The sequence below is a fragment of the Diceros bicornis genome, chromosome 13 (genome assembly GCF_020826845.1).
Source record: "Diceros bicornis minor isolate mBicDic1 chromosome 13, mDicBic1.mat.cur, whole genome shotgun sequence".
Lineage (NCBI taxonomy): Eukaryota > Metazoa > Chordata > Mammalia > Perissodactyla > Rhinocerotidae > Diceros > Diceros bicornis.
In genome coordinates, this window is record NC_080752.1 from 20,970,596 (window position 1) to 20,986,478 (window position 15,883).

The following is a 15,883-nucleotide window of genomic DNA, read 5'->3' on the forward strand; positions in this document are numbered from 1 at the left end:
TGCCCCATAGCTACGAGTTGACAGTTGTTAGACATGGAGCAGGTTACCAAATGAGGCTACAGAAATCTTCTCTGGAAATTCCTCAGAAGAGCAATGTGCTTTCTCTCTAGCCAGAGAAATTCCCCTGATGCCAAGTTGTTGGGGTGAGTTTACTAGACTGCTTTCTTCTTCCATTAATAAGAGTATAAAAAAGAATCCTAGGTCACCAGGTCAAGTCCCAGGGGCCTTCTGGGGAGTGTGACCCTGACAGCCATCTTTCTGGGATGGTTTGGGGGCGGTGAGCTTGGGAGGGGAATGGTCCCACTCATGGATAAACACGATCATAAGACAGTTCCATATAAGGCTGGGGAAATAATATTGGCTACCTAACCAAGTCAGGTTTAAATGCATGTCACAATTATTCCTCCAGTTCCTTGTGACAAGTTTCTATTTTAGAGATGGAAACACTGAACCTTTGTGACTGAAAGGCTGTGATTAGAGTATAGAACTCTGTAGGTCTTCAGAGAAGAGTCATAAAATAGATTGAAGAGAGTATTTTCCTTGCTTCTACTGGAAGGTTATTCCACCATAATTCTTAGGAAGATTTAAGTCTATCCAGTTTTTTCAACTGCTATTCCCTTTGCCTATCATTTTTATAGGTGCTTACATGAGACAGCGAGTATGTTATGCTTCATACATAAAAAAGATTCCATGAACACAATAAGGCATTAAGTGGGTTTTCTGTCCTTTACATTTCCTACAAAGGTTTACTGGTTCTAAAGCGCTTTCAAACCAGTTGAACCCTTTGATCTTCACCTGGGCAATACCTCTCACTCTCAGGAAACAAGCTCAGAGAGGTCATGAGATAAGTGCAGGATTTCCTGACCCAGAAGTGGGAGATTTGGAACCAGAGGTGGCTCTTTTGACAACATATCCTATGTTTGTTTCTGCTCCAAAGCTATCTTGTGGTATTGGGTTTTATTGAGTCTTCTACATTTTCTCATCCAGTTCCTCTTTTGACTAACTGCAGGCCTATGTGAGATGGGCTTGCCCAAGTCGGGCATATACTCTCTGGGCATGGAGGCCAGTAGGGCCGCATGGCAGGTAGAAGTTAGGGCTGGCTGATTGATTGATTGATTGATGCGTCACGAGTTCAAAGAAGATTTGAGGCAGCTAATTTACTCTAATAATGGCTGCTATTTATTGTGCATTGAATGCTAGATGTTGGGCTAATCATACCTTATTTTGCTGAATTCTCATAACATCCTTAGGAGATGTAGGTATAAGTAATAGCTTTGTTTAACCAAGGAAACTGGTTTTCTGGCTTCCCAAAGTCATATAACTAGTAAGTGGCTGAGCCATCTTTCAGACTTAGGCAGTCTGCACCCAACACCATTGATCTTAACCACGACCCAGAGATTTCCAAGCCAAGTTGGAAGGACGTTCCAGGCAGAGGAAGCCATGCCTATAAATGCTGTAGAGACGTGATCCAGCAAGGTAAGAGAAGGACTGAAATGGTTGGAATTGTGTACCCTGCCCTCAGTCACATAGCCAGAGTGGCAGAGCTAGGATTTGAATCCAGGTCTTGGTGACTCACTGTCATGAGGCCGTGCTGCCTGACAGGGAATTGGGTTTGGTCCTCACGCTCTTCTAAGTCTGGATTGGTCAGTGTAGTAAAGGCACACAGGGCATTCACCTGGTGCTGTGGGCAGAGGTACTGCCAGCAGTCACAGCGGGGTCACTAGTAAGTGTTCTCCCCTAGAGCACATGCCCACTCCACAGGGGGAGTCTCTTGGGCAACAAGAAATTCTCTCATGGCAGAGGCGGGCAGCGTGGTGTGGTAGAAAGAACACAGGCTCTGGCGTCTCCTGGCTGTGTGGCGGGAGCAAGTTCAAGTTCCTCCATCTCTGGGGCCTCCTCACCCCCTTCACTCCCCAGTGCTCCACTTTATATTTTATGAAGTGGAAATACTAAATGTTTCTTCAGAGGGCTGTGTAAGGATGAAATAAGATGTCTGTAGAGCTCTTGGCACGTGGTAGGTGCTCAATACGTGGTAGCATTTTCATATTTATTGTATTATTATTGGAAAAAAATTTAATGCTTTTCTTTGTTGAAAGTCTATAATAATTGTGCAGCTCTTCTTTGAGGAACATGTTAAATAGTAACAAATAGAATCCTAAATGACAAGTCTGGCATTCCAAAACTGGAAAAAAGAACTGTGCATTTTCAATGGGGATGGATGCTTTTGGGTTGACTTTTGTGGGATTTAAAAGGTTATTGACATGTTTTAAGTTAACGGGAAATGTTAACAATTATGGTCACTCATGCTTTTTCAAAAAAGGAAGCTATAGAAACAAAAATACAAAATAGAATTAATCAATAAATCTATTATTCTACAACTTTAAAAATTACATGAAGTGAAGAATCTCCTGTCTCCTCCAGCTGCCGTCTCTGCTCGTGGAGGCAACCAGTATTAACAGTTCCTTGTATGTTCTTTTTTTTTAACCTTATTAGTATATCATGGGTATCTTTCCATTTCATCTTTTATAGCTCACCTTTTTTTAATATTTAACAGCTTGAGGTATAATTTACATACCATAAAACTCATCTGTTTTAAATGTATAATGCAGCCATTTTATTAAATTTCCACAGTGTGCTATCATCCACCATAATCCAATTTTAGAGCACTTCTGTTACCCCTAAAATTTTCCTTTGCCTTTTTGCAGTCAGTCCCCTGCCTCAGTCATAGATAACTATTTATCTACTTTCTCTTTTTATAGTTACTCTTTTTTAGAAATGCCATATAAATGGAGACCTACAACATGCATTCTTTTGTGTCTGACTTCTTTCACTTAGCATAATGTATTTAAGGTAATTCGTGTTGTTGCCTCTATCAGTAGTTTGAGCCTTTTTCTTGCTGAATACTATTCCATTTATGGATGTACCACACTTTGTTTAACCATTTGGTTAAACTAGGATGGATATTTGATTTGTTTCCAGTTTTAGGGTATTATGAATAATGCTGCTATGAATGTTCTTATGCAAGTCTTTGTGTTGACATATGTTTTTGTTTTTCTTGGGTAGATACCTAGGAGTGAAATTGCTGGGTTGCGTGGTAAGTTGTGTTTAACAACTGCCAAACTTTTTTCCCAAAGTGGCTGTATTTTACATTTCCACCAGCAGTGTACAAGGGTTCCACTTTCTCCACAATTTTCTGACACTTGGTATTGTCCATCTTTTTGAGTATAGCTGTTCTAGTAGGTATGTCGTTGTGTCTCACTGTCATTTTAGTTTGCATTTCCTTAATGACTAATGATGTCGAGCATGTTTTCATGTGCCTATTGGCCGTTTATATATTTTATTTGGTGATGTGTATTTTTAAATCTTTTTCCCATTTTATAATTGGGTTGTTTGTCCTCTTATTATTGAGTTGTAAGAATTCTTTGTATATTCTGTATACAAGTTTATTATCAGATGTAGGAATTGCAGATATTTTCTACCCATCTGTAGCTTATCTTTTCATTTTCTTATGGTTTCTTTTGAAGAGCAAAATTTTAAAATTTTGATGACATCAGATTTATCAATTTTTTCTTTTATGAGTCTTGTTTTTTAAGAAATCTTGGTCTAATCCATGTCACAAAGATTTTCTCCTACAGGTTTTATACTTTTAATTCTTACATTTTAGAGATAGGATACATTTTGAGTTAATTTTTTTGTACAGTATGAGGTAAAAGTCTGAAAGTGTAAAGTGGTTTTTTTTTTTTTGCATGTGGGTATTTACTTGTTCCAGCACCACTCTGAAAAAGACTGTCCTTTCCCCATTGAATTGTGTTGGTACCTTTATCAAAAATCAATTAACTCTAAATATTTGCATTTATTTCTTATATTTCTGTTCTGTTCCATTGATCTATAGATTTATTCTTATGCCAATGCCACACTGACTTGGTAGTGGTAGTTTTATAGTAGGCTGAGATCAGGTAGCATACGTTCTCCAACTTTGTTCTTTCTTTTCAAAAGTGCTTAAGCTCTTTTATGTCTTTTACATTTCTCTATAAATGTTGGGAGCCACTTATCAATGTCTAAGAAAAAAAAAAAACCTGCTGAGATTTTAATAGGGGTTGTGTAGAGTCTGTAGATTAATTTGAGGAGATTGCCATCTTAACAATGTTGACTTTTCCATTTCATGAATATGGCATATTTCTCCAATTTGTAGTTTCTTTTGTAGCAATGTTTTGTAGTTTTCAGGGTATATGTCTTGAACTTCTTTTGATAAATTCATTTCTGAGTATTTTGGTTTTTTGATGCTATTGTGAATGGAATTATCCTCTTAATTTCAATTTTGATGTGTTAGTTGCTAGCATATAGAAATACAATTGATTTTTATATGTTAATCTTGTATCTTACTAAGCTTGCTTATTAGTTCTACTAGCTTTTTTTTTCTTGTTAAATTCCTTAGGATTTTCTGCATATGAGATCATGTTTTTTGCAAAAAAAGACATTTTAACATCTTTTCTAATCTGTATGCTTTAAATTTCTTTTTCTTGCCTTGTTGCATTGGCTAGAACCACTAGTACAAGGCTGAATAGAAGTGGTGAAAGAGAACATCCTTGCTTTGTTTCTAATAGGGAGGAATCATTCATCTTACCATGATGATGTTAGCTGTAGGTTTTTGTAGATGCTCTTTATCAGGTTGCAGAATTTCCCTTCTTTCCTGGTTTATTAAGTGTTTTGTTTTTTTTCTGCATCTGTTGAGATGATCATTTGGTGTTTGTGCTTTATTCTGTTAATCTGTGTAATACATTAATTGATTATGGATATTAAACCACCCTTTCATTCCTGGGGTTACCCTACATGGTCATGGTGCATAATGCATGTTTTATATGTTGCAAGATTAGGTTTGTTAAGGATTGTTACACCTGTGTTCATGGCAGAGATTGGTCTATAGTGTCCTTTTCTTTTGATGTCTTTGTTTGGCTTTGGTATCAGGGTAAGGCTGGCCATGTAAAATTTGTTGGAAAACGTTCCCTCCTTCACTATATCCTACACAAGTTAGTGTGGGAATGGTATTGTTTCTTCCTTGAATGTTTAACAGAATTTACCAGTGAAGCTGTCTGGTCCTAGAGTCTTTTTTTGTGTGTGTGTGTGTGTGAGAATGTTTTAAGTACAATTTTGATTTTTCAAGAATAAATGCTTCTCAATTTGTCATGTGGCTTTGATCAAGTTCTATAGCCCAAAATGGTTGTTTTTGATGATTTTGTCCGGTTTCATACTTTTATTTGCTAAGAGGATTTGCTGACCTCTTCATACTACCGCACCCAGAAGTTGCTTCTCTACCTCTTTCTTTTTAATGTCTATAGAATATTCCATTTTACAGATGTACCATAATTTATTGAACAAAAAATAGTTTTTCCAATTTTTCAATATGTTCTTAAGCTGTGCTACAGTTAACCTTTGTCTGCATATAACTTTACTTAATCATGCTAATAATTTGCTAGGATGGGTTCCTAGAAGTGGAATTGCTGAGTCAAAAGTTTTGCATGTTTTTAATTTTAACAAATACTATTAAATTATCCGTCAGAATTTGTCTAAATTATTATACTGTTAGAATACTGTGAAAGAAGGTTTACTTCTCCTTATCTTGTTGCTGCTATATACTACTAATCTTTTACATTTTTGTCAATATGAAAAGCAAAGATCCGTGTATTTTTATTTGCAGTTATTTAATTGCAGTGGAGCTGGGAATCTTTTTAAGTGCTCTTTGACTATTTTCATTTTATGAAGTGACTTGTTCTTTGCTTAATTTCAAATTAGGTTGGTTGTCTGTTTCTTATTAATTTATAGGATCTTCTGATATTTTAGTGATATTGAACTTTTATCTGTTTTATGTCGTAAATATGTTTTTCTATTCTGTCATTCATTTTCTTCTAGTTGTAACTGTTTTCAGTTTTTTGAAAGCCTGCATTGTAATTTATGTTTTTGTTTATTTGTTTTAAAACAGAAAGTTGTACAAGGGATCGACTTAAACCAAATTCGAGGGCTTGGGTTTGATGCCACGTGTTCTCTGGTTGTTTTGGATAAGCAGTTTCGTCCTCTGGCAGTAAACCATGAAGGTAGGACCATTCCTTCCTCCCTCTTTCCCTGGTTGTGGGAGACTGGCTGGGGCCAGTGGAACATGCGGTCAGGTGTCTCTTATTGCACATAGTGAGAGTCAGAGGTGGAACATGGAGGCAAGAAATCGCGTCCCAGAGGTGAAAAGCTTGGAGAGCAGTTGGTGGGAGTGGGGTGACATCAGGGGCTAGATTAGAAAGAGACTTGGCTCCGTAGAGCAGAAGAGCCACAGTAGAGAGCTTGATGAAGGAAGGACATGGGATCATTAGCTCAGAGTGAGTAGTCTTGAAACAGACGTTGGTCTGGATGTTTGCTAGGAAGCGAGGTCGGCTGCAGGTACTTTGCATCTGAAGCTCCTGTACCACATTCATGTGAGTGGTGAGCCAAGACCATTGAAAGGAAATAGAATAAGGCAGACAGGACCATGTATCACACAGAAGCTGAAACAGATGGCCTCTCTATTTTGAATAGCCAGACTAAAGGATATTCTCATTTAATGATGTTGTTTTAATAGACACTTGTGAGTTCAGTAATGAGCTGTTTCCAATGTAAGTGCCAGTTGAGTTCACCATCAGAAATTTGTCATGGGTGAGGATGTGTCTCCTTTGAGGCATTTTAGCCAGTACTGAGGTTGCAAACCCAAAAGCCTATAATCAGGTAGGTAGGTAATGTGAATGAGTAAAGTAGGCCAGGTTTGGGAAAGACAACAGTACATGTGTGGAGATAAATTTCAACTGATACTTAACCTTTCAATGAGCGGAAGACATTTGGGAGTGGTGGAGACTGTGGTGCACTGGAAGTTGCGTCCTCCATCTAAAGGAGTACGGCTCTCGGCATTGTCAGTCAGTGGTTGCCAGATAGCCATTGCAGACGTGTTTTGGGCTAGATTGTGTGTAAGAACCCTTAGTAGTGGACACTGCTGTAGCAGCGCCTTTCTTAACTGGTGGCTATGGATACTCAGGCACATGGGACACCCTGGTGTCGGGCAGGGCCCAGATCTCAGCTCTGCTCCTGCTGAACTGTTATACCTTGAGCAAGTCACTTAACCTCTGCATCTCTCAGTAGGATTTCTCCTCTGAAAGAACTGGAATAATGAAACAGTAGCTTTGCTGTGGGAATTAAGTGAGAACCTGACACCTGAATGCTCAGAAAAGTTTCTTCCATCCGATTATGAATTCCTTAAGTTGATAGAATGTGTCCCACTCACTTCTATGGACCTAATGCATAGAACAGTGATTTTTATAAATTACATGTGCTGAAAAAATATGCAAATGGATGGTAGAGCACAGTGGTAAGGATGACCATCTTTTACACACACACACGTATATTTTCCCCTTTTTGCCACATTTATTAGCACCTCCTGTTTGCCAAGCCCTGTCTTATTAAGTGTTGGGGCTTCAAAGACGAATATGAATGGTCCTCATTCCCAGTGGCTGATCACTGGCTCACTTGGCACTGTTCTGGCCCAGGAGGGCAGGGCAGCTCTAGTCTGTGCCACTTGAGAAAGCAGAGACCAAAGGAATGAGGCTGAGTCAGCAGACCTCAGCTTAGCAGCAAGCGCTCTCCAGTTACGAGATCCATGGCTGGCCGCTTGGGGAGGCTGTCAGCGCTTCCTTTATTGGCTTGCGTTAAGTAGAGGTCAGGTGATGGTCTGTTATGGATGCTGTAGGAGGAATTCTCATTTTGGGTGGGACTTTGGATGTTAAGAGCCTTAAGTTCCAAGGACTCTATACCTTCTAATCTGCTAAAATACGTGATTTTTAACTCTGGCTATAGATTACAATCAACTGGGGATCTTTTTAAATTACCATTTCATGAACCTTACCCACAAGATTTGTATTCACTTGGCTGGCGGTGAGGCTAGGGCTACAGCATTTTAAAAAATTTTCCTCGGTAATTCTAGTACATGGAGAATCACTAGGTGCAGATGAATGGACAGCTAGATATTAGGAACAAGGACACTTGAAGTGGAAGAGGAGAGTTCCTTGTCAAACCTGCTTCCATACACACCCTCTCTGGATGCCATCTTTTTCTCTTGTTGCAGGTAGAATTGCCTCCTGTTAACAGGCCTTCTGTTAAAAGGGTAGCTAGGCTGCAACCCTAATTATAAGTGTTGAAATAATTTTATTCCACCTAAAAGGTTAAAGTGTACCCATTCATCAAATACATCCAGTGCAGGTGCCCCTTACCAGTTGATTGCCTTTCAACAGGTTCTATTAAGGTTAGATTTTATCTGAAGTGGATTATCCTGTGTGAGAAAATGAAATTCGAATTTTAAAATGGTTTAAAGGTTCTTTAAAGACCTCTTCTACCTACATGGCCGGACCAACTCTTGACTGGTTATCTGGAGTACTGTGAGGATCGGAGGTGATCAGGAAATTAACTATCACCATTAAACCAAACTCACAAGATGGGCAAAACCATTACCATCTTTAGATGGTAACCAAAAAATAGAAGAAAAAAAAATCGCAAGTAAATTAAGTACAGTAGCGTAGGAACACTAATGATTCCGACATGGTGACATCATCTCATTGTTAGCCTTCTCATTTGATCTTTCTCCTTTTGAAGAGCAGAACGGCCCCTGGGTTGGACAATGGTGCTTCCTACCTCTGCAGCCCACGTAGCTCAGAGCATGACTCTGGGTGGGTCATCTCAACCACAGGAGCTCGTGGGAGAAAGAGGACCCAAGGGTGGTAATTCGGGGTTGGGAGGGAGTCACTACCTACGCTGTTCTGCAACAGAAATCTAATATTTAGATGTTTTTGCTGATTCACAGTAATTTCCCTTAAGTATGCCTGGAACAGCTGTGAGGTGTTCAAAATATTAATTGAATGAATACATGGATGAATAATCTGCCCTTAGGTATACTGACTGTATAACCTAAATTCTGCTCTACCAAATTGCTTCCTGGTCTCTTACAATACAACGCCTTCCTGAGTCTGTGCTCTGTTTGTTTTGCATGCTGTCTGCATTGTGTAGAACCTCCTTCCTCACTTTTTCTTCAGCCGGCTAACCAATGGCCGGTCATTTTCAGAACTAAATTAAAGCTGTCCTGCCTCTTGGAAGCTCTCTGTGCAGCCTCGGGCTCAGCTAACTAGGGCCTTCTCTGTGCTCCTCCTCCTTTGTGTTCCATGTCTGGTCTTCCTGCCCTGGCAGTTGACACACCATAGGGACCGTTCTTCCCATACAGCTACATGCTCCGGAAGGGCCAGGACTATGGTACGTTCTTCTCGGTGTCCCAGCACCCAGCACTGTGCCTGGGATGTGTTAGATGCTTAATAAGAGATGAATGAACTTTCAGTGGAGTCATTCATTTGTGATTTTCTACAAGAACTGAAAAAAGATTAATTTCCAAGTTTTTGTCTACAATGAAAATTATTAGTTAATAAACATAACAAACTTAATAAAGTAATCAATTCTGTGCAGTTCTCATTGTGACATTCTGACTGCATGTTGAGAGCCTCTTCAGGTAGAGGCAGTAGTAGCTGTTGGGTCTGTCTTTGCAGGTGAAAGTTTAGACAAGTGTTTTGTCTTCAAGTAGCTGCAGGTACATTCTGTACAATATTTAAGAAGCAATACTGATATTGTCCCCCTCAGCACCCAAACACCCACACTATGTGCATGTGTGTGTGTGACCTGTGTGTGCCCACACACCCACATTCTGATCCCGTGGTGCTTCTGGAATGGGTCCTGGACATCCGTAGTTTTAAAGCTGCCCCAGATGATTCTAATAAGGCCGAGAACCAGAGCTTTAAGCAGTTTTTTTTATACAGTATAATCACTCAGCTGTTTAGAAAAAATCTTAGACGTGCCTGTGGAAGGTCTCATGTACTTTCTCTTGTTTTCAAAGTGTTAGTGTTGTTTGAGGAACTTTTGTGGGATTTGAAATCTCTCCAGGCAGGCAAACCAGTGACTGAGTCCTTGCCTTATTAAGATGATGCTGACCTAATTTAGATATTTTCTTAGGTTGCTGTTTCTTTATGTTTTAAAAATTCTTTCTGAAAGATGTGGAACAGTAAGGAAAATAAAATAACAGCTTCCTGTGTACCCACAACTGAGGATAGACAGAAGAAATTTTGCCAGGTTTGCCACAAGTCATTTTTTTTTTTTTTAAAGAAAGAACTACTTGAAGCTTCAGCCCATGCCTCCCCAACCCCCTGCCCGGCTGGTGAGCGCTCTACTGTGGTGGGTGTTCACAGACACATTGTTTCTGTGCTCTCACCACATATGTGTGTACCCGCAACAGCAAACAGTATACATATACTGTGTTTAAAAATATCCTAGCTGGTATGGTTGTTCATGTTGATACACATGTAGCGTGTAGCTCAGGTTTAAATTTGTTTTCCCAATTTATTTATGCATTCTCTGCCCAGATCTGTTTTCGAAACACACTTCGTGCTTCTCCCAGCTGTGAGACGGTGGGCGTGTTTTCAGCGTTGAAGTCTGTCTGTCATTGAAAGTGACCGAGATCAGAGAGTTGTTTTGAAGATTAAATGAGATGATGTGCATAAAGTGTTCAGCACAGGGCCTGGGACACACACATACACATAGCTTTTTAAACATTTGTTATTAGCAAAGTTACATAATTGCCATGGGGATTTTGCCATTAAATATAATGTGTGAAGTGCCTGGCTCAGTTACTGTTGGGTCCCTTTTATCTTTCCCTTTTACAGTTTCCCAGGTGTATTCATTGCTGGTCTCTGCATTTTGCCTTCTGAGGAAGCCGAGGCCTGGAGAGAATACTGGCTGTCCCAGCGTGCATGATGAATGAGCAGAGACTGGGGAAGGGAAAGAGGGGCAGTTAGTCCCAGTGTGGGCTGCAGGATGGTGGAGGTAGGACGTGAGGGGCCGTGCCCACGCTCCCTTTCTAGCTAGTTTTAAATCCTGATCCATGTGATGTGTTCCTCTTGAGGGCCTGCTATGTGATAGGTACTTGTCGTATCCCGTATGCACATTGTCTTTTGTTCAATGAATGAAAAATCGCCTTTAATCCTTATATGTTGTTAGGTGTTGTTGTTCCTGTGTTATAGCTAAGGACTCTTAGGCTAAGAAAAATTTAATAACTTTCTTAATATATCTCTGCCTATAACTGAAAGAATCAGCATTCCCCATTAGGTCTGAATGGTTCTAAAACTGAAACAATTCCAATGCTTCCCACTCCACCAAACAAACCAAGCAAGGAGAAAACACCTAAATTAACTAATTTTAATTAAAGTGACTAGAAGAAGTGGGAATATGAGCAGATAAAAGCTGTTGTGTAGATGTATTTGATGTATTGTATTAGATGTATTATTCCCTTGAAATATTTGTCCATTTTGAAAGGAAACAGATCTTAAAAAACCAAAGTATTGTTTTAGGCTTATTTCATAGGCTCTTTTCCTGAATATGCCCGGAAAAGTTTTTCTAGAACAGAAAGGATAGGAGAGGAAAGGAAGAATTTAGAATGAATGATGATATAGTTAATTGGTGGATCTTGACTAATTTTAGTGCAGACGTTTAACCCTGGGGCTATATTCAAAGGACACGTCTCTTGAGGGGCCATCCAGGGTTGGGGTGGAGAGTACCGACCAGTGTTGGTGGTGGTCCTTCCCGTGTTCACTGTGGATGTGTGACATTATGCAAGTCCTTGTGCAGACTTTTGCCCTTGGGAACCCATAAGCGCCCCTGGAATTAGAAGGACAAGAACGTACATGTGTCTTCATCTCCCTCCCTAGGGGATTCCCATCGAAACGTCATCATGTGGCTGGACCACCGGGCAGTCAGTCAGGTCCACAGGATCAACGAAACCCAGCACAGCGTCCTGCAGTACGTCGGGGGTGTGATGTCTGTGGAAATGCAGGCCCCAAAGCTTCTGTGGCTGAAAGAGGTGAGTGCATAGGGTAGAGGCGAGGATACTAAGAATAGCAGAGGGTTCCGTTTGTCGTGGATCTGTCTGTACCAGGCACCCTGCGAAAGTCCATTATGTTTGATTTTCCCAGCAACTCTGTGAGGACGGTTGATCCCATTTCATTGATTAGGTGGCAGTGAAATCATTCCTGATTTTATATGCTTGACTCATGTAAGGCACTGTGATAAGTATTGGACACAGATGATCTCTTTGAATCCTAACAGCAACGCTATGAAGTAGGTTTTTTTGGGAGGCTGGAGGGGTCTGTGTTTTGTAGACAAGAAAACTAAACTTAGTGGAGATTAACTAGCTCACCCAAAGTGACACACTGAGTATGTGACAGAGTCAGGATTTGAACCTGGGACTTGCTGACTCTGAAATCGATTCTATTCGTATCCAATACCCAACTGAGGTTCAGAGAGGGTGATTCCCATTCCAGTTAGAAAGTGGCGGAGCTGGAATTTAAGTCCAGATCTTCTGACCAGAACTTCTTTCTCCATGCACTTTTAGCCCCAGTGGCTGATCTTTGGCCTTGGTGGCATTTAGGGTATGCCTTTCTCGTCTCTCCTGAACTGGAGTTTCCCTGTCCTCGAGTGGTATGGTGATCTCGGGACAAAGCACTTGCAGGTGGTTCCCATTTCCAGATGTTAGGATCCTTTATGGAGTGTGGAGAATGGTGATGTCAGCTTCATGGTTCCCATTAGAGATGGGTGTGTGAGAAAGTTCAAGTCCTCTAGGAAACCCAGGGGCTGAAAACCCCTAGGTGGTCTGGTGAGGAGAGAATCCATTGAATGAGTAAGACCTGGCATGATTCATTTACTGGCTCTGAGGTTTCAGGTGGGCTGAGTCTTCGATTACTCAAAATGTGTATGGGGTTAGGGGGAGTATAAGGGTGTTGAGAAGGTGTCCCTGGATCGCCACTGTGGGGCAGAAGGGAGATAAGCAAAAAGGGCATCAGTAATCAAGGCAGGCTTCCTTGTTAGCTGTCTTGTATATTTAGCTGTTTTGTAAGTTTTAATTTGTAGAAGGGCTTCTAAGAGTTTGAAAACAGTGTCGTAGGAGTTGGGGGTTTTAAGATTCTAATTCTGACTCTACTAACATCACATTGTGTGACTTTGGGCAAAGCAGTTCTCATCCCTGGCCTCACTTTTTCCATGTATGAAGTGAGAGAGTTGGACTGTACAGTTTGAAAACTTGATCCAAATATGTGCTGAAATACAGATTGGAGTATGAACTGCTCTGTGCTGCCCCACACTCTGCTCTGTGTCCTACAGACATGGACTGATTTAGTCCTGACAAGCTCTGCCTGGTGGACAGCATGGGAAACTGAGGCTGAGAGGAGAGTTATGTGACTTTCCCAAACACGTAGGAGAGCCAGAATCTAAGTCCAAGTCTCCTGCTCTTAGGGAAAATTCCAAAATTTGTAAGGTGGCCCAGAAGATGATAAGGGGTGCCATTTTTACCTCCCCTCTCGGGTTTCTGTGTGCCCTCACCTGGCTCACGCTAATCCATGACAGGAATACACTCAGGGGCCGCAGACACACCCAGTTCTTCGCCACCTCACAGTCTTGACTAGGGGTTGGCGAACTGCGGCCTGTGGCAACATCTGGCCTGCTGCCTGTTGTTGGATGTCCTAGAAGCTAAGAATGGGTCTTGCATTTTCAAATAGTTGAAAAAGCGTCAAAAGAAGAATAAAATTTTGTGACTTGTGAAAATTATAGGAAATTACAATTTTAGTGGCCATAAATAAAGTTTTATTGGAACACAGCCACACTCACTTGTTTATGTATTGTCTCTGGCTGCTTTTGCATGACAGTGACAGAGCTGAGTAGCTGAGACAGAGACTGTATGGCCTGCAGAGCTGAAAATATTTACTCTCTGGACAGTTAGAGAAAAAGCTTGCTGACACATGATGCTGTGCCTTCTGCCCTGAATAGTCTTCCCTCTACTCACCACTGATTCTAACTCATCATTTAGGTCTCAGCTTTATTGTCACGTCTTTAGAAAAGCCTTTCCCGACCCTCAAATAAGTCAGAGGTCTCTTGTCATTGCACTCTTAATTTTACTTCATTGTGTCTTTCATAAATTGTGATGATATGTCAGTTCATACGATGATTTGTATAATGCTTGCCCCCTCCAACCGCTGTAATCCACAGGAGGATGGAGATCGTGTCCATTATGTTCATGGCTGTGTCCCTACCCCTAATCAAATGCCTGGCACATAGTAGGTACTCAGTAAATGTTTTTTGACTAATTTGAGTGGCCCAGTTGCAGTCCTCCAGGTGAGAAGTAGTGAGACCTGAATTAGGCACTGTGAGATGGAGAGGAGATCGTAGCAGCAGTACGTTGAGACTGATTGGCCATGAGGGGTGAGCGAGATGAAGGAGCAGAGCTGACCTCTCCCTTCAGTATTGCTGCTGTTCATTGCCCCTTGTCCTGAGCCTGGAATCAGATGTCACAGGGAGCTGGGCAGAATTTGGGGTTCAGACTTCCCAGCAGACAGGAGTGGTGTACTAGGACCACTGTAGCTCTTGGGCAGTGTCACTCAGGTCCTAATCCCACAATGTGGAATTTTAATCATGTCCTTTACATTTAAGGTTTGTGTGTTTCAGGTTGACTGTACGTCTCCTTAATAAGAATTGTCAGATAAAAGGAAAAATGCCATTTGAATTTTTCATAACCCCCAGCAGTCTGGCTTTTCCATTTGGTCTCAATGATTCTGACTCTCATCTTAATGAAGGCCAAATGTAAATTAAGTTCTGTCAGGTTGGAACAGCTGGAGTCTCCTATCTTTATAAACATGAAACGTTGTAGGGTAACAAGGTGCAGACTGAGGAAGGTCAAGAAAGTTAACGGGCTGATGCCAATCTTGACAGCCCAGTGTTAATGGAAGATAATTAACTGGCTTGTAGGGGCTGCATGGAGAGACTCCAATCCGTCTTTTAACTCATTTCCTCATTTTGCCATTGTCAGCAGAGGAGAAAGCTAATCATTTTATAGTTTGAGATTTTCATTGTTCATTCCAAAGGTCTGGAAACGACTGGCTGGAATGTCAGAAGATTTTGTTGATGGATTTAGAAAATATGTCTGCTTCTCCCATCTCCCCAGTCTATATCCCTCTGCTTCTGTTCCCTTGATAACATATTGGGAAAATGAGTAAATGATGCTCTGATTGGTTCTAATGTGCCTTTTCCTGTATATGTAGATTCTTTGGAGGAACCTGGAGTTTGGGTGTCTAGAGAGGTGGTTGGATAACTTCCTGCTGGCTGTGGAAGGCGGCAGCTGAGTGCTTTGCAGTAGGAACTATGGACAAGAAAACTCTGTCAGAGGTCAGGAAAGCCTCTTGTTCTAGTCCCTTCTGCAAAATAAGAGGCTTGCCCCAGCTCATTTTCCGTGCCTTGTCTGGCCTATTCCTTCATTCTTCTTGATGATATAGTGACATCTATTCTCTTATCTTTAGGTTTCTTCTCATCTTGAAACTTTATGAAAGATAAACAATGTAACTTCCTTTCTTTGAAATGCACCATTTCTTTTTTAATGGCAATATGGTAGAAACTATAGTCTTTCTCTGTTGGTTACTCTGACTTTAAATTCCACTTATAGGTCTAATATTGTTCACCTGCATTCATCAGATCTTAGCAATAGAGCTAATACAAGATACTGAGGAACTTCAGGAGATGTAACACAGTTGTGTAACAAAAAAGGTACAGTATTTGTGCCAGGCACATTTGCATTTAAATCTTTCTCCACCATTTCCAATTTGGGGACCTTGGACAAGCTGAATCAACTTCTCTGAGTCTCAGTGTGCTTAGCTGTAAAATGAGGATAACCATGTCAGCCTTGTGGAATTATTGTAATTTAGTCAGATATTTGTAAAGTGCCCTAATACAGTAGATATTCAAATACTAC

General features: G+C 40.8%; 1 protein-coding gene across 5 annotated transcripts in view; it reads left to right on the plus strand.

Annotated features, from left to right (window-relative positions):
• The window catches only part of FGGY (FGGY carbohydrate kinase domain containing), a 400,007-nt gene that overhangs the window by 28,030 nt on the left and 356,094 nt on the right, over positions 1–15,883 (plus strand). For 4 of the 5 annotated variants that reach the window (XM_058552541.1, XM_058552544.1, XM_058552542.1 and 1 more), the window contains 2 exons: positions 5,978–6,089; positions 11,802–11,953. In XM_058552541.1, the coding sequence (XP_058408524.1) occupies positions 5,978–6,089; positions 11,802–11,953 (264 nt within the window). Of the gene's footprint in view, positions 1–5,977; positions 6,090–10,764; positions 10,921–11,801; positions 11,954–15,883 lie in introns of those variants that run through there. The other variant, XM_058552545.1, reaches the window with a different exon arrangement.